Here is a 23635-nt window from a genome sequence, read left to right as displayed (position 1 = left end):
TATGGAACACAAGTCTAATCAATGACTCTTCATTTTCCAAAATCCAAGGAAATCCACAAGCTTTCCCTTGCTTTAAGGTATATTACTCCAACGTAAAGGGTCAGAATAACCTATAAATACAATCTCATGTCCATTAACAAATCGTCCAAGGGTAATAAACCAACCGGCAAAATAATTAAGTGGGAAAAAAAAATGGAGGCGAAGAAGGTAGTAGCAGTGTTTGTAATGTGCATAGTTGTGTTGTCAGCTGTGCATGTTGACGTAGCTGAAGCCGATGAAGTTTTCAAGCGGTGCTTTGACAATTGTCAAAAGGAATGTGCTGATGAGGGCCATGGCTACACTTTTTGTGAGATGAAATGTGACGCCGACTGTGGTATGATGGAGCTCAAAGGTACAAATTAAACTCATTTCTATATTTTTTTTCCACTTGTTGACTTGAACAATATTCGAGCTGCTTTTGTTTTCTAATTATTTTTCGTGTTCTATTATACAGCCAAAATCGAGAATCTCAAGCATTGAACGAGGACCAATGATGCAGGGGTGAGGGGACCACCCCCTAGTAGGAGATATGGCACATATTTTCTCTAATTAGTTCATTAATTTCTTTCCCTACGACAGTTGTAATGCTCAAAATTGAATTAAAGTAAATTCATTAGTTTGTTTTTTTATAAGATATATTGTATCCTTGAGTCCGTTGCACTTAAATTAATTTCCTATGAGCATATGTATAGACTCACTCCTCTGAAAATTTAATCAATTTCCATGGATGAAGAATGAAGAAAAATAAACAGGAAAATTTAAATAAAGAGAGACTTTTCATTCCCAAGGCTCCTGAAGCACAAATAATATATTATAATTTGAGATATAATATAGAAATTATTAAAGTTTATTCAAAAGGAAAGTGAAAAGGTAACTAGCAAGGATAATTGCAAGCACAAAAAGGACCCTCAAGGCCAATATTTTCAATGCATTGGGCACCAGCTTGGGGTCCAAATTTCTGCTTGCAAAATGGCAAACATTTTGGTTCAACTTTGCCTTGATCGCACAATATTTCTGTATGTATTTGATAGCAGGTCTTTGCCGCCTTTGTTGATGGGATCATAGTTCCAACTACATCCAATAAAACACAAAAAGGCAAAGAAAATTAAGTATTCACATTAGGAAGCAAGTATTGAAATACCAAAAAGAAAAGGAAGTGTATGTTATTGATTACCAAGAAACATAACAGCAATGAGAAGGACACAAGTCAAAAGCTTTGCCATTCTCCTTTTAGAAATCCACTCTATATGTAGTCTTAGATAGTGTGTTTCGTTTTTCTCTGCTTACTTTGGATAATCAAGGTAACCAAGAGGTGTGCTTTTATAGCTTGTAGAGTAGCTGCAGAGTGAATCAAATCAAACTTTAATTATGATCAGATTATGGATTTTGAAATATATAATCAGATTTGAAAGAATAATTTGTTATCATAGCTGGATATCATTTTATTTTTAACTGTATATTTTCTTATTTAGATATTGCCAATTTAAATGGTTCCAACCAGTTACTTTTTGTTTCTCCTATCTAACCAGTTACTATAATGTAAACTTACTAAGTTACAATAATATACACATACCCATAGTAATATTCTCGCCAGTTGTCCCTTTTTGTATAAGTTATTAAGTAAATGATTTTTTTTTCCATTGATAAACCTTTTAGACCATGTCTAAAGATCCTTTTTTGAGCAAACAAAAAATCTTATAAGAAAATATTAAATCATAGTCTAAAATTTTATAAGTTATTAATTAAAATACAATCTAATTTTTTATGAGCAAATTAAAAATTATACGAGCAAACGTTAGGCCCGAGTCGGACTAAAGGGCTTGTGATGTTTTGAGTTTTATTTCCAACTCTGTGATTGAAAGGAAGGTGAAGCCGCGTGTATATACTTAGTGTATAATAACTGTATAGTAAATGTATACTCGGTATATACATGCATTGCGTACTTAGTGTTTAACGTGTAATAAGTTGTGTAATACATTGTATAATCTGTATATACACAACGTATATACATAAATTGTGTACATACATAGAAAAAAAGTAAAAGTGAGGGAATGATAGAGAAAGTAGGTTACGTTTTGAGAGAAAACGGCAAAGAAAATGAGTAAAGAAAGAGAGAGGGCCGTTGCAGCGAAGCTTTTCGTAAACATTGCACGGGCGCCCTATTTGGTCGCACCCCTTTAACCTATACTCATATTTTTAAAATTATTTAATATATATCCTAATTTTAACAATTTCAAACGCCTCTTCTCCTGCTTCCTCTGCTAGTCTATCAAATTAACTTTTCAACCACTACTTTAATATATTCACTAATAAAATGTGAAGTCAAATTAACAACTTAACCTATATTTGATCAAATACTGTCATAAAATAACAAAACAGAATATTGTTATTATTCTCTATTTGAATTCAGAAACCCTGTTAACAGAAGGTAAAATATGGGCTTCTGCAAATTTTACAATCCTTTATTTTGCAAGCTCGAGATACAAATCCAAATGCATCGAGAGCGCAACAGATACTCTCTAGTTCATCTTGTTATGTGTTTATCTCATACTGAATATACAGAAGTTCCAAATCCAGTATGAAGAATATGAAGAATTTTCCATGAGGTAAAGCCCGATGTGATGCCAAACCAGCTCTTAGTTACACTGAAAAGTTAATTTGTCCTGAAATTTACACTATAAATTGAAGAACTTCAGACTAATTTGTATGAAATTTGCACTATGAAGTTAGGGGGAACTGAAGTTTACCCTTGCACTATGAACTGAAGTTCCTGAAGTTTGCACTACAAATTGAAGAACTTCAGACTAATTTGTCTGAAGTTTGCACTATGAAGTGAGGAAAAACTGAAGTTTGCCCTTGCACTATGAACTGAAGTTCCCGAAGTTTGCACTATAAATTGAAGAACTTCAGACTAATTAGTCTGAAGTTTGCACTATAAAGGGAGGGGAAAATGAAGTTTACCCTTGCACTATGAACTGAAGTTCTTGAAGTTTGCACTATAAATTAAAGAACTTCAGACTAATTTGTCTCAAGTTTGCACTATGAAGTGAGAAAAAACTGAAGTTTGCCATTGTACTATGAAGTGAAGTTCCTGAAGTTTGTACTACAAATTGAAGAACTTCAGACTAATTTGCACTATGAAGGGAGGGGAAACTGAAGTTTGCCCTTGCACTATGAACTGAAGTTCCTGAAGTTTGCACTACAAATTGAAGAATTTCAGACTAATTTGTCTGAAGTTTGCACTATGAAGTGAGGGGAAACTTAAGTTTTCCCTTGCACTATGAACTGAAGTTCCTGAAGTTTGCACTACAAATTGAAGAACTTCAGACTAATTTGTCTGAAGTTTGTGAGCATCTAATTTTTGACTATATTTGAGATTTTTTAACACTTTTTAGTTGTTAATAATTTTAAGTTTAATCTACATATTTTAACCTTTATTTCACTTATTTTAGCAGGTTTATTTGATAAAATTAAAATCATACAAAAAGAGTCACATTTTTAGATATTAGTTGTGTTTTATTTGCAAAAAGAAAAGAAAATTTACAAAAAATATATGTTTCTTTTAATTTGGTAAGACTAATAATTTTATAACTTTTCTTAGTAGTTTCTTATATTTTATCTAGTTTAAAATATTAGTGTAGTAATTTAAATTTTAAATTACCTTAAAAAAAGATAAAAAAAAGAGCCAATAAAAAATTGTCACTTCTCTCTTATCATCATCTCATAACTAATTCACATGCACTTTACTAGCAATTTCCTACAAATAACACCTACCCAAGACAAACACAGACATAAAAGGGGGAGGATACGGAGACGGAAAAAATAGAGGGGGGCAGTGGAGGAGTCTCTTTTTCACAAAAATAAATCATCATCAACGCCTCTCCCTCTCTTTAGATCTGCTCGATCTTCATTCTCTCAAGCTCCACACCCAATTGCTTAAGCTCCATCACCACACAATTAAAAAGAAGATAAAAACAGAAAACAAAAAGAGAAAAAGAATCGAGAGAGTTAGAAAACAGAGGAAAGAAGAGAATCATCTTCTTTCTCAAAAATTGAAAAGACACAAGAAAACAAAGAAAAATAAATCTGGGAAGGAATTCATCCAAAAATAGACCCAACCAGATTTTAGGGATATATATTCTTTGCGCAAACAAGTTTTACGGCGAGGTTTCGAGTCACCGGCAAGGTCCTCGACGAGGTTTTGGTTCCAGATTTTGTTCGAATTTCTTGGAGTATTGGTTTGAAGCTTTTGTCCGGTGTTTGTCTCTGTTGTGAAGCTTTGTTAAAGGGGCTTTTCTATATTCAATCAAAAATATAGTTTTGGCTTCACTAAAGGTCCGTTCTAAATTCTTCTCAATTTTTAAGTTGCTTTGTTCTATTGAGTGATGAGGTAATTTTATTTGCTTTGATTCTATTGTTCTTATGGGATTTTTGGGCTATATTAACAAGTGTGCGTTCATTAAATTTATTTTTCCTGACTACCTCACTTGGAACTTTAATCATCCTATTGATAATGGTTTGCTATTTGCACTAGAAGCTGCTTGCGTTCTGCAGCCTCTTGTTCTTTTGGTATATATCTGTGGTGTTTTTCTGATCGAAAGGACATCAACCTGATAAATTATCAGGTTGGTTAGTGTGAAGTTATGGGATTTTGGCTATATTAGCATGTGTTTGTTTAAATTTATTTTATGATGATTGCTATGAGTTTAAAAATTTGAAGCTGGTTGATGGATACAGATGATTAGATAATACCGTATAAGTTCATTTTTCTAGCAATCATGTGAAAATTAGAGACTCCGCTTATTATCATAATGTCATAGATTGAATATTTGCTATTTTGACGAATATTTTGGGAGTTGCCACAAATATTTTCATAACTCATGGCCTTACAATAATCTCGAATTAGTTTTGAAAAAATCATGAACATCGTAGTTTGCTTTAGGCGCGATTAATAATAAATCATCATGGCTATGGGTACGGTTCCCGTGGCATAGTCATGATACATAATCCCCAATTCGAGTATGTGTTTCACGTGACTCGACTACAACTTCGAATAATAATAAAAATTAACATGTTGTAAATCGCGGGTGCGTTTCACGTGGCGCGATTCGCAATATGTACAAAAATAAACGAGTGCGCGACATCGCGACTTGTTCAAACAAATTGCATAAATATTAAAAGCGGTTAAAAAGCTAAAATGCACAATAGGTTTTAAATATGTAATAAATCAGATAATTAAGCCAATTAATAATAGTTACGCGACCGTGCTAAAACCACGAAACTCGGGAGTGCCTCACACCTTTTCCCGGATTAACAGAATTCCTTACCCGGTCTTCTGTGTTCGCGGACCATAAATAGAGTCAATTTCCTCGATTTGGAATTTAAAATAAACCGGTGACTTGGGACACCATAAATTATTCCAAGTGGCGACTTTGAACTGAATAAATAATTCTATTTCGATTAATGCCACTTTAATATGAAAAAATTCCCTATCCACTCGGAAAAAAGGAGGTGTGACAAAGTTTGCACTATGAAGTGAGGGGAAACTAAAGTTTGCCCTTTCACTATGAACTGAAGTTCCTGAAATTTGCACTATAAATTGAAGAACTTCAGACTAATTTGTCTGAAGTTTGTACTATGAAGTGAGGGGAAACTGAAATTTGCACTATGAAGTGAGGGGAAACTTAAGTTTGCCCTTGCACTATGAACTGAAGTTCCTGAAGTTTGCACTACAAATTAAAGAATTGAATTTCAGACTAATTTGTCTAAAGTTTGCACTATGAAGTGAGGAGAAACTGAAGTTTTCCCTTACACTATGAACTGAAGTTTGCGTGATTGCCTTTGAAAGTCAAGCCAAACTTCAGGCAAAAATATCTGAAGTTTTGCTTTGATAAGGCTACACTTCAGGCAAAAAATTCTGAAGTTCAAACTTCAGACATAAATATTTGCTACTTCAGGCCCGTATGCTTGAAGTTACCCAAAAAGTTAGTACGCTTGCAATTTTTTTTGCAAAGCGGGTATAGGTTAAAATGTGACCCAAAAATTGGGTATAGATGCAAATCCCCCAAGCTTTTCCGGCCGGCCAAGGCCTTTTTATTGGTGAAGTTGTTGCCAGAAATGACTCGGTGGTGACAGAGTAATTTAAAAATACTGTCCACGGGACAAGCGAGAGACGAGACTTGTTAAACTTGAAGTCATGGGGCAAGCGGGAACAAAACTTCAAGGGATCTTTACACAAATAGCATGTCATATTCATTCTTTATTTTTTCTAGCCATATACATAAATTATATATTGATTATACACAATAATACACATATAATACATAAATTGTGTATATATTACACTTTCACTGACTATTTTTAGTTTAAGCAGTTGGATGGGCGGCTACAAAATTCTAACGCCATCCACTTTTAGGGCTATTTATTACTTCACCCTTCTAAATAGCAGGCCAAAACTGTAAGCTTCCCTTTTTTTACCAGATTATATTGGCAAATTTAACCACTTTTGTAGCTGTGTATTTAAAGGTTGGCCACTTTTTCAAAATAAATCACTGGTGTGAAGTTTGAAGGTAGCCATCTAGTTTGAAGTTTAAATTTTAATTAACTAATGTTCACACCACGGATATAATTTTAAAAAAGTGAGCATTTTCTAAATACAATGGCATAAAAGTGGCAAACTGGTGAAAATGTTAAAGAATTAAACTTCTCTTAGTAAAAAAAAAAGGGCAGCCCGTTGCATAAAGTATCTTGCATTTATGCGGGTTCGAGGAAGGGTTGCACCCCAAAGGGCGTTATGTAGACAACCTATCCTAATGCAAGATTAATGGCTGCTTCTACGGTTCGAACCCGCGACCTATAGGTCACGCACAGACAATTTTATCGTTGCTCCAAGGCTCCCCTTTTCTTAGTATTTGGAAAAAAATTGGTATCCTCCCCCAAACCACACAAAATATTGTCAAAACTACAAGAAGTCATTACTACAAATTGCATTACTCATTTGCGTTAGTCATAGTTTTAAAAGATAGGGAAAAGGGAAAAAAGTAATATAACGTCTTTCTTAGTTTTTGAAAAACAAGCAGTACCATGCAACTTCATTGACAATAATTTTTTTAAAACAGTAAAGACTCCCTCATTCTTTATTTATTTTCCAACTTTTATCATAAAATAACATAATTCATCTAAATAATAAGAAATTTGAATCTAAACCTAAAAATCTAAAAGTTTGTATATATATATATATATATATATATATATATATATATATATATATATATTGCGTTGACAAAGAAAATGAAGCAAAAGAAAGTATAATGCTGAAAATAATTCTCTTCTTTCAATAATAAAGTAGTTAAAAAAGAAAAAGAACAATAAAACTCTTCTACAACACAAAGAAAGGGAAACATTTTATAACCCGTGCTTGTCGGGGATATTAAAAAAATTATTGTCTTCCAACATTATAATTGTCTTTTGGAAATTTCACAATTATTTGTTCATGCTATTCCTTTTTCGTCATTAAAGAAAGGGAAAAGCAATTAGCGAAACTTTCGTAAAATAGCAACCTTGAAATTGAAATTTGTATTTATATCCTCCATTATTTAGGGGTATAGGTAATTAACTTGAATTGACTCTCTTAATTGACTTTTACGTAGTCATTTATTGTTTTATAATTATTCGATGTTCGAAATCCTCTAGAAAGACTACTTCAAATTCACATTGTACATAATCCATTAAAAGAAGAAGTGCTCTCTCATGGAGTTTGTCCATCCTCGGAGCCTGATCCAACCCAAGTCCTTTTGTTAAAGATAAAAGGATCTTATTAGAGGAAACTACAAGATTAATAGCTACAAATAGACAATATCTACCAATAGTAAGCCATTCCCAAGTACTCTTATTTGCAGGTCGTTAGGAAACAACAGTTGGAGCAGCATTTCTTTGGAACAATAAGAATTATTTTGCTGAGTTTCGTTTTTATCAACTATATAATTGACTCTACCACACGCTGTTTCTCTTCTACCACGCGCTGCAGCTGGTGATGGTGACAGTCCGGTCCTCCTATAATTTTCTTCGTTTCAGTGTGTTTGTGTGTTTTGCATGTATCATTTTTGTGGTTGTTTGGTGACGGTAGGGAGGTGCACGAGCAAAAGCAGCAGAGCAGCCGCTATACGTCAGGTTCCACAATATCGGGAGAATACCAAGTCGAAAGTTCAGGTTCTATTCGTGAGAATTGGTACCTCCCGCCTCCTGTTTCCCTGTCTCCTTTGTTAATTAATTAGTTGACGTAGTAATTCGTACTAGTCTAGTCAGTCTAGTAGTAGGCATGTAGTTACTACTTGTTCCCTTCGAGTCTCTTATTTGTGTGTTCCCTTGTTGTTCTGTGTTGGCATTTTTTCCCCCTAGACTTCCATAGGTATAGCAGATGTGGTTTGTAATGGCAGAAAGGGTCATATCCTCGGGGAGGGCAGGCGATAGGGAAGGGGGTAGGGCAAGGGTCAGAGGGTGGGACGGGGTCCAAAAGGGCTAAGGGGAACAAGGGCGCCTATAGGTTGAGAATCGGATCGTGGAATATAGGGACGTTGATGGGTAAGTCTATAGAGCTGGTGAAGATTCTTCAGAAGAGAAAGGTCAATATAGTGTGTGTGTAGGAGACTAGGTGGGTAGGATCGAAGGCGAGGAATGCAGACCGGTATACATTGTGGTACTCCGGAAGCATGAATGGCAAGAACAGAGTGGGTATTTTGGTAGATAGGGAGCTCAGAGAGTCAGTGGTAGAGGGTAGACGGGTAAATGACTGATTGATAGAGATTAAGTTAGTAGTTGGAGGGAGCACTCTGAATGTCATTAGCCCTTACGCGCCGTAAGCGGGTTTGGTTGAGGAGAATAAAAGGCACTTCTAGGAGGTGCTGGATGAGGTGGTGGTGGGTATTCCGCCTATGGAGACGTTATTCATAAGAGGAAATTTCAATGGTGATATTGGGTCGTCTGCTGGTGGCTATGGCGAGGTGCACGGTGCCTTCAACTTTGGGGATAGGAATAGAGGTGGTACTTTATTGTTTGATTTCGCTAGAGCTTTTGAGTTGGTGATCGTGAACTCTATTTTTCTGAAGAGGAAGGAGCATTTGGTTACTTTCCGGAGTATGGTGGCTAAGACTCGGATTGACTATCTCCTCCTCAGGAGGTGTGATAGGGGGTTGTGTGAGGATTGTAAGGTGATCCCGAGTGAGAACCTCGTGATACAACATAGGCTCCTGGTGATGGACGTCAGTATCTTGATAAAAAGGAAGAAGTGGTTTGTACGGGGTCAACCGAGGATCAGGCGGGGAATTTTGACTAAGGATAATGCATGGGAGTTGGAGGAGCAGCTGACGGCTATGAGAGCCTGGAAGAGTGGTGGGGACGCTAGCGTTATGTGGACGGCGATGGTAGACTGTATAAGGGAGGTGGACAGAGAGGTATTAGGGCTCTCGAAGGGTTAATTTAACAGGCACCGAGGCGACTGGTGGTGGAACGATGTGGTCCAACGTAAAGTGGAAGCAAAGAAAACGGCTTACCTTAAGTTAGTAGAGAGCACCAACGAGGATCAGAGGAGAGCGAACAAAGAAAAATATAAGAAAGCTAGGAAGGAAGCGAAAGTAGCGGTCACAGAGGCTAAAACTGCTGTGGTCAGTCGGCTGTATGAAGAACTGGGGTGGGGGGTGGGGGGTAAAGGTGGGGACAAAAAGTTATTTCGGCTGGCCAAAGCGAGAGAGAGGAAGGCTCGTGACCTGGATCAAGTGAGGTGCATCAAAGATGATGAAGGTCGAGTATTGATGGAAGAGGCCCAGATTAAGCGAAGATGGCAGTCGTACTTTCATAAACTTCTGAATGAGGAGGGGGATGTAAATATCGTGCTAGGGAAATTGGGGCACTCCGAGAGTCACTGAGACTTTAGGTACTGTAGGCATATTATGGTTGAGTAGGTCGTGGGAGAGTTGCGTAAGATGAGTCGGGGCAAAGCGACCGGACCAAACGAGATTCTAGTAGAATTTTGGAGGTATGTGGGTAGTGCAGGCTTGGAGTGGCTGACTGGGCTATTTTATGTTATTTTCAGGATGAAGATGATGCCAGAGGAGTGGCGGTAGAGTACGATGGTTCCGCTGTATAAGAACAAAGGTGATATTCAGAATTGTAACAACTCTATGGGTATCAAGTTACTAAGTCATACAATGAATGTTTGGGAGAGGGTGGTGGAAGGGAGGGTAAGGAGGGCAATGTCTATATCGAAAAACCAGTTCGGGTTCATGACGGTTCTGTCACGACCCAACTGGAGGGTCATGACTAGCACCCGGTCCATACTTGCCGAGCACCAACGTACATTTTATCTAACCTTCCTTATTATCTTTAAGGGCCGACAAGATCAATATAAATAGTAGACATGGATCATGAACATCCAACAATGAAAGATAATGTCATGAACATACATAACATGGGACGACAAGACTGTCAAGAAACTATATATAAGGTACGAGCTATCATGATGCCATGAAAGACTATACAACAAAAATCAGCCGAAAAGGCATTCTAAACCATACATAAGTCGACACCTGTCTATGAGCCTCTAAAGGAACATAAGTGCTACAACATTGCCGGAACAGGGCCCCGACATACCCATAATGTCTATAACAAAAATGCATACCAAGACCACGGCAAGTCCGGAGAAGGGATCTCGCCAATAACCGCTGAACTGGACAGCCTACTGTGGTGGGGGAGCTACGTCTACCTGTCTATCAGGACCTGCAGCACGACATGCAGCGTCCACAAATAAAAAGGACGTCAGTACGAATAAAGTACTGAGTATGTAAGGCAGGAAAGCATAAGTAAGAACAGTAATGTAAACAGGGATAGGGAATATACAACCTGTGACATCTGGGTACCTCTGAGGGCTACTGACATGAAACACATGATACATACATATATATATATACATAAACTTTTAAAATATACGCCTTTGTGTGGCATCACCATCATCATATCGTACCCGGCCGTAATAGGCTCGGTAAAACGTACCCGGCCATCATAGGGCTCGGTAGAATCATACCCGGCCACGTGGAGCTCGGTAAAACCCAACTGATCAGTGGTTGCACAATAGGTGCCGTACCCGGCCAACTATAGCGCGGCTCGGTAGAGTAAAATAGATACATATATATGATGCATGCTGGACTCATTGGAATCACATTTTGAACCTTTCGGAGTGACGTAAGGTCGGTATCCTTCGTACACGTTATTAGGATTAACTTTTCATCAAGAATCTTATAAGAATCAGGAACTACCAACAATATTGATAATATAAGGATAAGAGAAGTAACATCAATATCAATCGTTTCATAAGAAGGGCAGCAGTGTAAGTACTGCTAGCTTCTAAGAGTAGAGTATCATTGGGAGCTCGTTCATTACATTATGTACAATCGGAGTCGTGCAAAAGAATGAAGGGGATAGCCTCACATACCTTGTATATACTGCCCAACCTCAAGCTATGCAAATGTCACGACTCCTTAGTCTACAATAAGAGAAATGGCACTATCATTATCGTTTAAGCGTCGTAACTATTATGTATCGACCCCAACCTATTTTACGATGAAACGGACAGCACCTCCCCTATTTATATGACTTCCCACAAGTCAATACAATCACCAAACAGCCCAAACAACATCATTAATAATCATATTGAGCCTCCAAAATAGTCCACCAACCAACAACATTACTACCAAGCCTTTCGATATATATTTCACAAGTTCTAGCTTCAACGACTTAGCTGCAACTTGGATAATCTTAAATATATATAGAGTAAGAGGTTCCTTACCTTTAAACAGAAAGAACAACTCCAATTTGACCTTAATTTTCCACGAAATATCCCTTCAATTCTGCCACAAGAACAAGGAAGCGAAACTAGCAATTAATTCGGGTTTTTCGGCACTAGAATTACTTTAGAAGACTTGAAATCACCTAGGGTTGATATTAAAAACTTGAAGGTGTATTTACAGGACATAAAACACTTAAAACAACCTCCCACACGAGCTGGAACAACACAAAAATCAGCAACAACAAGAAGAACAAGAAACTTACTAGCGCCACGGGATTCCCGATATTTGATTTGTGTTGTTTGCCCTTTGTTTGGGTCTTGGATCATGAGAGAACCTTGAGAGACTGTTTTTAGGGTTATAAGGTCTGAATATACTGAAAAATAATGACTTAAAACGGGGTTGAGGTATCTTATATATGTCCATATGTCTTAAACCGCCTTTGTGGGCCCCATAGAGAGCAGCTTGGCGCACTCTCACGAAAACGTGAATATCTCTCTATTCCGAGATCGTATCGATGAACGGTTTAATGCGTTGGAAACTAGACTCATAGATCTTCAATTTGATAGGTAGATCACCCCATAATTACAAGCACATTGGGAGAAAAATACAGTAACATTTGACCTAAAGTTTAAGTAAAATTATAAACCTAAGTTGCGACAACTTTTATCGACTTTTGTTTCATAACTCGCTTGACTTCAAGACTTATGATGCGGATATTATATGATTCAAATACATTAAAACAAGACCTCTTGGGACAATTAATCACCTCTAGTGTTACCCGAAAATACGGGTTACAACATCCTTGATTCGTTTAACTTCAAATACTTGTTAACTACTCTTATACACCCTTGTATCGTTTAAGACCAATAGGATTAACTTCTTATCATCTCAAAGATAATCTCTTCTTGGATTTACGTCGACTAACTTACGGCATGATCTATGGTATGCGAATTTGGGTTGTAACACCCTCTCCCCCTTAGGAACATTCGTCCTCGAATGTAAGGGTTTATGGGGTGTCTAACTCATTGTGGATTCCGACGGAGATTTCCGGCTGAGTTTCCCCTATAAAATGGACACTAGCCAAACTTGCAAGCAGTTAAACCTAACCTATGGCCTTACAAGACTATACAAAGCATTATGGATATGTACATTATCTGCATATTACCATTTTGTATTAAAAAAAAGTATTCACAAGCTATTGCTTACCTCATAGAGCCGTTCCACCTTATAATGCGTCCTTCTTTCCCTCGGCATCCTCGTTATCTTCACTCTGGAATAGGTAAGGGTATTTAGACTTCATCTCCTCTTCTGCTTCCCATGTCATTTCTTCTATATTCTTGTTCCTCCATAATACTTTCACGGAAGCTACATCCTTTGTTCTCAGCTTGCGGACTTGTCGATCTAATATAGCCACTGGCACTTCATCATATGATAGATCCTTTGTAACTTGTACATCTTTGATAGGGACGACCCGAGAAGGGTCTCCAATACATTTCCTCAACATAGATACATGGAATACCGGGTGGACAAATTCCAATTCAGATGGCAATTCTAACTCGTAAGCAACCTGTCCAATTCGTCGAAGAATTTTGTACGGCCCAATATACCGCGGACTCAACTTACCCTTCTTCCCAAAACGCATAACACCCTTCATCGGCGAGATCTTCAGGAAAACCCAATCACCAACCTCAAATTCCAGATCACGACGTCGGACGTCGGAATAAGACTTTTGCCTGCTTTGTGCCGTCCTCAGTCGCTCTTGTATCACTTTCACCTTCTCAATGGCTTGGTGAATCAAATCTGGCCCATATAATTCTGTCTCACCGACTTCGAACCATCCAACTGGTGATCTACATCTCCTCCCGTACAGTGCCTCATACGGGGCCATTTTAATACTGGAATGGTAGCTATTATTGTAGGCAAATTCTATAAGTGCCAGATGGTCATCCCAATTCCCCTTGAAATCTAGAACACATGCTCGTAGCATATCTTCAAGCGTCTGGATGGTACGTTCAGCCTGTCCGTCAGTCTGCGGATGGAATGCAGTGCTGAGATTTACTTGTGTGCCTAAACCCTTCTGAAAAGACCTCCAAAAGTTAGCCGTAAATTGAGCTCCTCGGTCTGATATAATAGATACCGGCACACCATGAAGCCTAACAATCTCCTTGATATACAACTTCGCATAATCTTCAGCCGTGTAAGTTGTCTTAACTGGCAGAAAATGGGCAGATTTTGTAAGTCGATCAACTATCACCCAGATGGAGTCAAACTTATGATAAGAGCGAGGTAATCCAATAATGAAGTCTATATTAATCACCTCCCATTTCCAGGTCGGAATCTCTATATTCTGAATCAATCCACTAGGTTTCTGATGCTCGATCTTTACTTGTTGACAATTAGGACACTGGGCTACAAATTCTGCAATAGACTTCTTCATGTTATCCCACCAATACTGCTCCTTAACGTCATGATACATCTTTGTCGAGCCAGGATGGATAGAATATCGGGACTGGTGAATCTCAATCATAATCTTCTCTCGCAACCCTGCCACACTAGGTACACATAATCGGCCCTGGTATCTCAGTGTCCCATCTCCTCCGATCTTGAAAGCTGTAATCTTACACTGCTGAATTCCCTCTCTCAATCTTACTAAGGTAGGATCTTCATATTGCCGTGCTTTTACCTCGGCTACCAAAGATGATTCTGCTGTATTCTGTACAGTAACACCTCCGTCATCAGAGTCCAACAATCTGATTCTCATATTGGCCAGCTGGTGAAGCTCTTTGGTCAACCCTTGTCTACCTGCCTCAATATGTATTAAGCTTCCCATTGACTTACGGCTGAGAGCGTCTGCCACAACATTAGCTTTACCGGGATGGTACAATATCTCGACATCGTAGTCTTTCAGTAATTCAAGCCACCTACGCTGCCTCAAATTCAACTCCTTCTGCTTGAAGATGTATTGTAAACTCTTGTGATCTGTGTAGATGTCAACATGGACGCCGTATAAGTAGTGCCGCCATATCTTCAAAGCATATATTACTGCAGCCAATTCCAAATCATGAGTCGGGTAATTCTTTTCATGCTTCTTCAATTGTCTTGATGCATAAGCAATCACCTTCCCACGTTGCATCAATACGCACCCCAAACCTATACCTGAGGCATCACAATATACCACATAACCTTCTGTTCCTTCTGGGAGAGTGAGCACTGGCGCGGATGTCAATCAATTCTTTAGCTCCTGAAAACTATGTTCACAAGCATCAGACCACTGGAACTTGGTAGTTTGTTTTTGTTAACTTAGTCAATGGTACTGATATAGAGGAAAACCCTTCTACAAACTGCCTATAATATCCTGATAGCCCCAGAAAGCTGCGGACTTCTGACGGTATTGTAGGTCTCGGCCAATTCTTCACTGCATCGATCTTCTGAGTGTCGATACTAATAACCTCATCAGATATCACATGGCCAAGGAATGCTACTGAGTTCAGCAAGAATTCACATTTAGAGAGCTTAGCATATAACTTATGATCCTGAAGGGTCTGGGAATAAGCCTGAATACGGGAAATATCCATGCCCTCTACCAAGGAGGCTGTTGTGCACTCATTTATCAGATGTGGTCCCAACCCGTTCACGAACAGGTGCAACCTATCACTCATCTCGGCCACCATATGGGGAGTATACCTTGCTAAAGAATCAAACTGTATACTATACTCTCGTACACTCATATTACCCTGTCGAAGGTTCAAGAACTTATCAGCTCTAGCTCATCGTATCTCAGCTGGCAAGTAGTGATGAAGAAAGGCCTCAGAAAATTCCTTCCACACGGCTGGAGGAGCGTTCGGACCCCTAGATCTCTCCCAACTATCATACCATAAAATCGCTAAATCCCGTAACCGATAAGAAGCCAATTCTACTACCTCCGTATCACTAGCATGCCAAATAACACGATTGCTTCTTTCTAAAAAAGAAGGCTCTCAGCTTCATCTAGTCTCGTTAGAGAATAAAACATACTACTATACTTAAACAGGGCAGAAGATTCATCTTAGGTTCATAAGCTAAGCCTAGTTCATTTGTATGAGCTTTAGTAAAGTTTTAAGGATAATATAGACATGTACAGGATTATGAAACACAAGCAGAAGTATTGAAGAACAAAATGAGTGCAGGGTATCTAAAAGAACACCTACAGGGGACATTTAGCAGAGTTCATATCATTACAAACATGAATAAAGTGTTATCATCATGGAATCAGGATAATACTCTCACTACATGAGTTTAAGAAAAAGGGCATGGGTATCTTTACATTAAGGATCTGTTATGCAAATCAAGTGTAGGATTTTTATATAGTGAAAACTAATTTCAGCACTTTAGTAAATCAGATGAAACATCATAACATAAACACATCTTACCCAAACCTCATAGCTTTAGTTGAGTGTATGGTAATTATCAGAATACACACAAAGGTGATAAAAAAATCCAATTAGCTTAGGACATGTTTATATAGTTTGATTAGTTGATATTCGAAGATAACGCATATCCGAGGGTAACCCCCAATATTTGAGGTTGATTGCAAAGGAACCTCAAATAATGTCGAATGGATCTCCGATACCGATTCGTAATCGGGCTTGATTCTAAGTTCGCACGATGAATCGTTATCTCGTTAAAAACTTCGCCGAAAAAACCCATTTGGGACAAAACTCGGTCTGAGGGAAAAATAGTGCAACACGTGCTTTCAGATCTAAAGACTTTGTGCCGTTCGCTTAAAAATCCATCATTGTTTCTTGTCGACCACCTGTATGTGTTAATCTGAAAATAGAAAAGGAATAAAAAAGGGCGTACCGTAGCAGTAGTACCGTTTTAGGTGAGATATGTTCCAATTGCTTGGTAGTTGTTCCTCATTCATTGTCCCGAGCTTGTAAGACCTTTTCGGTGACCTCGAAAATTTGGTACGGTCTTTTCCAATTCAGATTCAATTTTCCTTCATTAGGATTTCAGGTGTTGAGGGTGACTTTTCTTAGTACTAAGTCCCCAATATTAATATATCGAAGATTAGTTCTTCGATTGTAGTATCTCTCGATTCGTTGCTTTTGAGCGACTAATCGGATGAGGGCAGTTTCACGCCTTTCATCCAATAGTTCTAGGTTCGAATTCATGGCCTTGTTATTTGGTTCCTTTGTTGCATATCGGAACTGGATACTCTGCTCTCCGACTTCGACCGATATTAGAGCTTCAGCGCCATAAACTAATGAGAATAGGGTAGCCCCGGTACTGGATTTCGATGTTGTGTGATGTGCCCAAAGAATTTCTGGTAGAATTTCCTTCCATTTTCCTTTGGTGTTGGTTAACCTCTTCTTAAGATTTATGATGATGGTTTTGTTGGTTGATTCAGCTTGCCCATTCCCGCTATGATGATAAGGTGTTGATAGGATTCTTTTTATCTTATGATCTTCAAGGAATTTGGTCACTTTGCTGCCAATGAATTGTTTCGCGTTATCACACACAATTTCATATGGTATCCCGAATCGACATATGATGTGATCCCAAATAAAGTCGATGACTTCCTTCTCCCTAACTTTCTCGAAAGACTGCTCTTCAACCCACTTAGAAAAATAGTCAGTCATAAATAAAATAAATTGAGCTTTACCTAGTGCCAATGGAAGGGGGCCAACGATGTCCATTCCCCACTTCATGAATGGCCATGGTGACAAGACCGAATGGAGCAGTTCCCCAGGTTGGTGAATAATTGGTGCATGCTTTTGACATTCGTCACATTTTTTAACAAACTTTTTCGTATCTTTTTCCATGTCGATCCAGTAATAGCCTGCTCTGATTACCTTTTGAACCAATAATTCAGCACTGGAGTGATTTACGCAAGTGCCTTCGTGAACTTCCCTTAGAACGTACTGGGTGTCTCCCTGTCCTAGACATATCGATAATGGACCATCGAACATTCTTCTAAACAAGGCTCCATCTTCGGTTAAAGTGAATTGTGTTGCCTTCGTGCGCAGGGCCCTCAATTCTCTCGGATCTGAGGGAAGCTTTTCGGTTTTCAAATATTCTATGTACTTATTTCTCCAATCCAAGGTCAAGCTCGTGAAATTTATCTCGGCGTGACCTTCTTCGACTACTGAACTCATGAGTTGTATGACGGGCCCTGAATCGAGCTAGTTATCCTCCATTGATGACCCTAAGTTTGCGAGGGCATCGACCTCACTATTCTGGTCTCGAGGCACATGTTTCAAAGTCCACTCCTTAAATTGGTGCAAAGTTACTTGTAACTTATCTAGGTATCCTTGCATTTGGTCTTCCCTAACTTCGAAGGTTCCGTTAACCTGATTCACTACGAGGAGGGAGTCGCATTTGGCTTCAATCACCTTCGCTCCCAAGACTTTGGCTAGTTCGAGACCTGCAATCATGGACTCATATTCGGCCTCATTGTTAGTCAATTTGACTGTTCTAATAGATTGTCTAACCACGTTGCCTGTGGGTGGTTTTAGTACAATGCCGAGCTCGGACCCTTTCGCGTTCAAAGCACCGTCCCTGAAGAGGGTCCAGATTCATGAGGACGTACCCGAATTTATCAATAGTTCTCTTTCGACCTCGGGTACTAGGGCCGGCATGAAGTCAACTACGAAGTCTGCAAAAGTTTGAGACTTAATTTATGTTCGGGGTCGATATTTGATATCATACCCGCTGATTTCTATGGCCCATTTGGCCAACTGTCCCGAAAGCTCGAATTTATGCAAAATATTTCGAAGTGGATAAGTTGTTACAACACATATGGGGTGATATTGAAAGTATGGTTTTATTTTCCTAGAGGCGCTTATCAAAGCGAGCGCCAATATTTCTAGGTGGAGATGTCTAGTTTCGGCCTCACCTAAGGTCTGGCTAACATAATAAATAGGAAATTGCATACCTCGTTCTTCCCGGACTAGGACTCCACTTACCGCTATCTCTGATACTGCCAAATATAAGTAAAGTTGTTCGTCTCCCCTTGGTGTGTGAAGCGGCGGCGAGCTCGATAAGTACCGTTTAAGCTCTTCCAAGGCCTGCTGGCATTCCGAGGTCCAGCTGAAATTATTTTTCTTCTTTAGCAACGAGAAAAATCGGTGGCCTTTATCGGAGGACCTCGAGATGAATCGCCCCAGGGCGGCCATGCACTCGGTTAACCTCTGCACTGCCTTTACGATGCCTACCACCGTGATGCCATCGATAGCTTTGATCTTGTCGGGATTAATCTCGATTCCTTGGTTAGATATCATGAACCCAAGAAATTTGCCTGACCCGACCCCGAATGCACATTTTTTTGGGTTTAGCTTCATGTTGTGTTTCTTCAATATATTGAGAGTTTTCTGCAAGTGCTTTAAATTGTCCTCTGCTCGCAGGGACTTAACTAGCATGTCATCAATGTAAACTTCCATAAATGTCCCTATTTATTCTTCGAATATCCGATTTACTAGGCGTTGATAAGTGGCACCAACATTATTTAATCCAAATGGCATTATATTGTAGCAGTAGGTACCATACTTAGTGATGAACGAGGTCTTTTCTTGATCATCTAGGTTCATTTGTATTTGATTGTACCCGGAATAGGCATCGATAAAACTGAGAATCTCGTGGCCGGCAGTGGCATTGATCATGCAATAAATATTAGGCAAAGGAAAAGAATCCTTGGGGAATGCTTTATTTAAATCCTTGTAATCTACACAGATTCTAAGTTTGTTTTCTTTTTTAGGGACTACTACTACGTTTTCTAACCATTCGGGGTATTTTACTTCACGGATGAACCCTATTTTATAAAGCTTGGTTACTTCGTCTTTGACGAAAGCATGTTTGACCTCGGACTAGGGTCTCCTTTTTTGCTTCACCGGATGGAACTTCGGGTCCAAGCTTAGTTTATGGGTGGTGATTTCCGATGGGATCCCTGTCATGTCAATATGGGACCAAGCGAAATAATCCATGTTAGCTATAAGAAATTGAATAAGCTTTTTCCTGAGCTCAGGATTTAACCACGTGCCCAGGTATACCTTTCGTTCGGGAAGATGTTCGATTAGTATGATTTGCTCTAGTTCTTAGACCGTTGATTTGATAGCGTCGGAATCATCAGGGACTAAGAAGGATCGAGGGGCCCCATAATCATCATCTTCGTCAGTCTCCTGCTTCTCTAGTTGGGTCGAGGCCGGCGTTTGTGATTGCTATTTCGAGTCCTGTTTTCCCTTCGAATTTGACCCCTTTGTCGATGAAAGTGATGACATCAGAATCACTTCGTCAACGGCAAACATTTCCTTTGCGGCGGGTTGCTCCTCATAGATTATTTTGATTCCCTCTAGTGTTGGGAATTTTAGAACCTGGTGAAGGGTCGAGGGTACTTCTCTCATGTTGTGGATCCATGGTCTCCCGAACATAGCGTTATACCTCATGTATCCCTCGATCACGCGGAACTTTGTCTTTTGGATGGTCCTGTCCACGTTTACTGGCAAAGTTATCTCACCCTTAGTAGTTTTACATGCCATGTTGAATCCGTTTAGCACTAGGGACGCGGACACAACTTGGTCCTGTAGATCAAGTTTCTCTACGACCCTCGATCGAATGATGTTAGCCAAAACACCTGGATCAATTAACACACGCTTAACTTGACTCTTATTCATGAGTACAGATATTACCGGTGCATCGTTATGGGACTACATGATTTCTTCTGCGTCTTCGTCGTTGAAGGACAAGGTTCCTTTCGGTATGTAATCCTGAGCCCGAGATCGCTTCTCCCTTATGATTGATACCTTAGTGCATTTTAGCACTGTCCCTTGGGGAACATCGATCCCACCGATAATCATGTGAATAATGTGTTGCAGTTCTTTTTGCTCGTTTTGTCTATTGAACTCTCTATTCTTGAAGTGATTCTTGGCCTGATCACTTAAAAACTCCCGAAAGTGTCCTTCATTGAATAACTGAGCTACTTCTTCTCTCAACTGTGTGCAATCTTCCATTCTGTGGCCATGGGTGCCATGATACTTGCATACTTGATTGGGATTTCTCTGGCTGGATCGTTTTGCAGAGGTTGAGGCCATTTAGTGTCTTTGATGCGTCCGATAGTCGATACGATGGCGGATGCATCAATATTGAAGTTATACTCCGACAATCGCGGTTCTTCCTTAGGTCCGGTATGCCTGTCGAAACCATTCTTGCTCATCAGCCCTCTAGAGCCTTGGCCTTGATCACTTCTCCTTTCACCTCAAACAGAGTTGTGCCCAGGTCTGTTGCCCCTACGATCTCTATTATACGACTGGTATCAATCCCTGTTCAACCTTGGTTCTCGATCGATGTCTCTTTTGGTAATGGATCCGGAAGGAGCTCCTAGCTGGTCGTCTTCGACTCTAATCTTTGATTGATATAGATTATGTATATCAGCCCAGGTAACAGCCGGGTACTCAATCAAGTTCTGCTTCAACTGTTGTGAAGCCACTGAGCTTCGTTCGTTTAGTCCTTGGGTGAAAGCTTTAACGGCCCAATCGTCTATGACGGGTGGTAGATCCATTCATTCCATTTGGTAATGAGATACAAACTCTCTGAGCATCTTGTTATCTTTCTGCTTTACCTTGAAAAGGTCTGATTTCCTAGTCTCGACCTTTATGGCTCCAGTGTGTGCTTTTACAAAAGAATCTGCAAGCATGACAAAAGAATCGATAGAGTTAGGTGGTAAATTATGATACCATATCATTGCTCCCTTTGACACGGTTTCCCCGAATTTCTTTAGTAATACAGATTCGATCTTGTCGTCCTCTAGATCATTCCCTTTAATGGCACACGCGTAAGAGGTGACATGCTCGTTGGGGTCGGTCGTTCCATTATACTTAGAAATCTCGGGCATGCGAAACTTTTTGGGGATCGGTTTGGGAGCCGCGCTCGGGGGGAAGGGCTTTTGTACGAACTTTTTGGAATCCAAACCCTTCAATATTGGTGGTGCCCCCGGGATCTGATCAACCCTGGAGTTATAAGTTTCCACTTTCTTGTTTTTTGATTCGATCCTCTTTTCCCGTGACTCTATCCACTTTGTCAGTTCCTCGAGCATCTTTATAATTTCAGGGTTAGTCCCCGATTCTTGTTCATTTGATCTTACCACAGCTGGCCCCGTTCTGTGGGTGACTTCTTGGGGTGGGCCGGGCTCAGCCCTGTTCGGTGCCTGGTTTTGGCTCTGTAACTGAGCTATTGCCACCCGTTGAGCTTGCAGCATTTCGAAGATCATACGCAGACTGATCTAGTCTTCTCCAATATTTTGGGTATTTCGAACTGCAGGTCGGATTCCACCATGGATGCTATTTTCGGGATCGGAATGTTGGTTCGCTTCGATGGCCACATGCGAATTAACGTCAATCGAATCCACGGCCTGAGCTCTAACGGGGCCAGCGAGTGGCCTTTCATCCCCGGACATCACGTTATTATTTTCACCTTGATGGCCAGATTCGTTATCGATATGTAGGGGCATTAATTGAGAGTTCATCATTTTTAACCTGAAATCAAAGATACTTCCAAAAGCAAGCACTACGGCAAAAATGGTCTTTAGCGGCAATATATTTTACGTGTAGCGGCAATAAAAATTGCCGCTAAAACCTTTGCGGACAATTACTTATTAGCCATTGTATCCAGCGTCACTAAAGGTTTTAGCGGCAATTCAACCAAGTGCTGGTAAAGACATAAAGTATTGCCGCTAAAAGCTATTTACTTTAGCGGCCATTGTTTATTGGCAATTACAATAGCCACTAAATCCCCTAAGAGATGTGCTAGATCATACGTTGTTTATTGCCGGCAAAAACCATTAATTGGTGGTAAAATGTACCTCTTTTAGCGGCAATGGTAATGATAATAGCGACTAAAATTATTCCTAAAATATCTTTATTTGTCTTTTATAGATGACAACAATCCATTGTTCCATCAATTCTAATGCCAAGAAATGTTTGCCTATTTTTTATTCAAGTTGATCCAAATATTATAAATATAATAATACGTGACCAAAACATTTAAATGAAAATACACAAATGTTTATAATAATAAACTAATATCCATTCTAAAAAGCAATATGTATTTCATTAAATCCAGAACAAAAAAAACTATTATACATAGTTTCAAAGTGCCAACAACCTAAGAGGAAAAATAAACCTTTTGAATTCAATTTCATTTCAAAAGTGGGTTGCGCTACTGGCAAGTATCCTTCATTTTCAATTAAGAGGTTGTGAGTTCGAGTCACCCCAAGAGCAAGGTGGAGAGTTCTTGGAGGGATGGAGTCGGGGGTCTATCGGAAACAGCCTCTCTACCCCAGGGTAGGGGTAAGGTTTGCGTACACACTACTTTCTCCAAACTCCACTAGTGAAATTATATTTGATCGTTGTCGTTGTTGTTCAAGTTTAACAAGTTTCTCTTCAACTCCTGACTATAATGAAAGTCTTCCACAAGTAATTCCGCTTGAATATCCATTTTTGCACCAAAATAATAGGCCAATCAACTTACAACTCAATCTTCTTGCAGCTCGGAATCAACCTTTGAGGAGCTTCACAAGGCTAAAATTAAAAGAATATCTAAAAAGAAGAGCTCCAAAGAATGAACACAGCCACTATCAGTTATCAGCACTGCGTCAAGAATGTTTGACGCTCACTGCCATATACAACCATAGCCCAGACGAAAGCAACATCCATGATTCTTGTTAAAGGTATAAATGCAGTGAATTCTGCTTTAAAATAAGGTAGGCACAGGTTTATCTTACTCACATA

At 39.3% G+C, this 23635-nt stretch overlaps 2 protein-coding genes across 2 annotated transcripts; both read left to right on the top strand.

Annotated features, from left to right (window-relative positions):
- Positions 1-135: 135 nt before the first annotated feature.
- On the top strand, positions 136-666 carry LOC104121611 (major pollen allergen Ole e 6-like). The gene is made up of 2 exons (XM_009633642.4): positions 136-391; positions 494-666. Exons 1-2 carry the CDS (start codon positions 193-195, stop codon positions 517-519), a joined length of 225 nt encoding a protein of 74 aa, XP_009631937.1. The 5' UTR covers positions 136-192; the 3' UTR covers positions 520-666.
- An 8303-nt stretch (positions 667-8969) lies between these two features.
- LOC138908025 (uncharacterized) lies at positions 8970-10180 on the top strand. The gene is made up of 3 exons (XM_070198657.1): positions 8970-9214; positions 9521-9914; positions 10127-10180. Exons 1-3 carry the CDS (start codon positions 8970-8972, stop codon positions 10178-10180), a joined length of 693 nt encoding a protein of 230 aa, XP_070054758.1.
- The last annotated feature ends 13455 nt before the right edge of the window (positions 10181-23635 follow it).

The sequence above is a fragment of the Nicotiana tomentosiformis genome, chromosome 1 (assembly GCF_000390325.3).
Source record: "Nicotiana tomentosiformis chromosome 1, ASM39032v3, whole genome shotgun sequence".
Taxonomy (NCBI): domain Eukaryota; kingdom Viridiplantae; phylum Streptophyta; class Magnoliopsida; order Solanales; family Solanaceae; genus Nicotiana; species Nicotiana tomentosiformis.
Note: the sequence above shows the minus strand (reverse complement) of the source record. Positions and strands in the feature narration are given on the sequence as shown.

Bases quoted from the DNA above. Each gene is read 5' to 3' on its own strand.
- LOC104121611 (XM_009633642.4), top strand. From the start codon at position 193: ATGGAGGCGAAGAAGGTAGTAGCAGTGTTTGTAATGTGCATAGTTGTG. The intron at 392-493 runs GTACAAATTAAA...TCTATTATACAG, and splicing joins TGGTATGATGGAGCTCAAAG to CCAAAATCGAGAATCTCAAG.
- LOC138908025 (XM_070198657.1), top strand. From the start codon at position 8,970: ATGGAGACGTTATTCATAAGAGGAAATTTCAATGGTGATATTGGGTCG. The intron at 9,215-9,520 runs GTGTGATAGGGG...TTAATTTAACAG, and splicing joins GACTATCTCCTCCTCAGGAG to GCACCGAGGCGACTGGTGGT. The intron at 9,915-10,126 runs GTAAATATCGTG...TGTTATTTTCAG, and splicing joins TTCTGAATGAGGAGGGGGAT to GATGAAGATGATGCCAGAGG.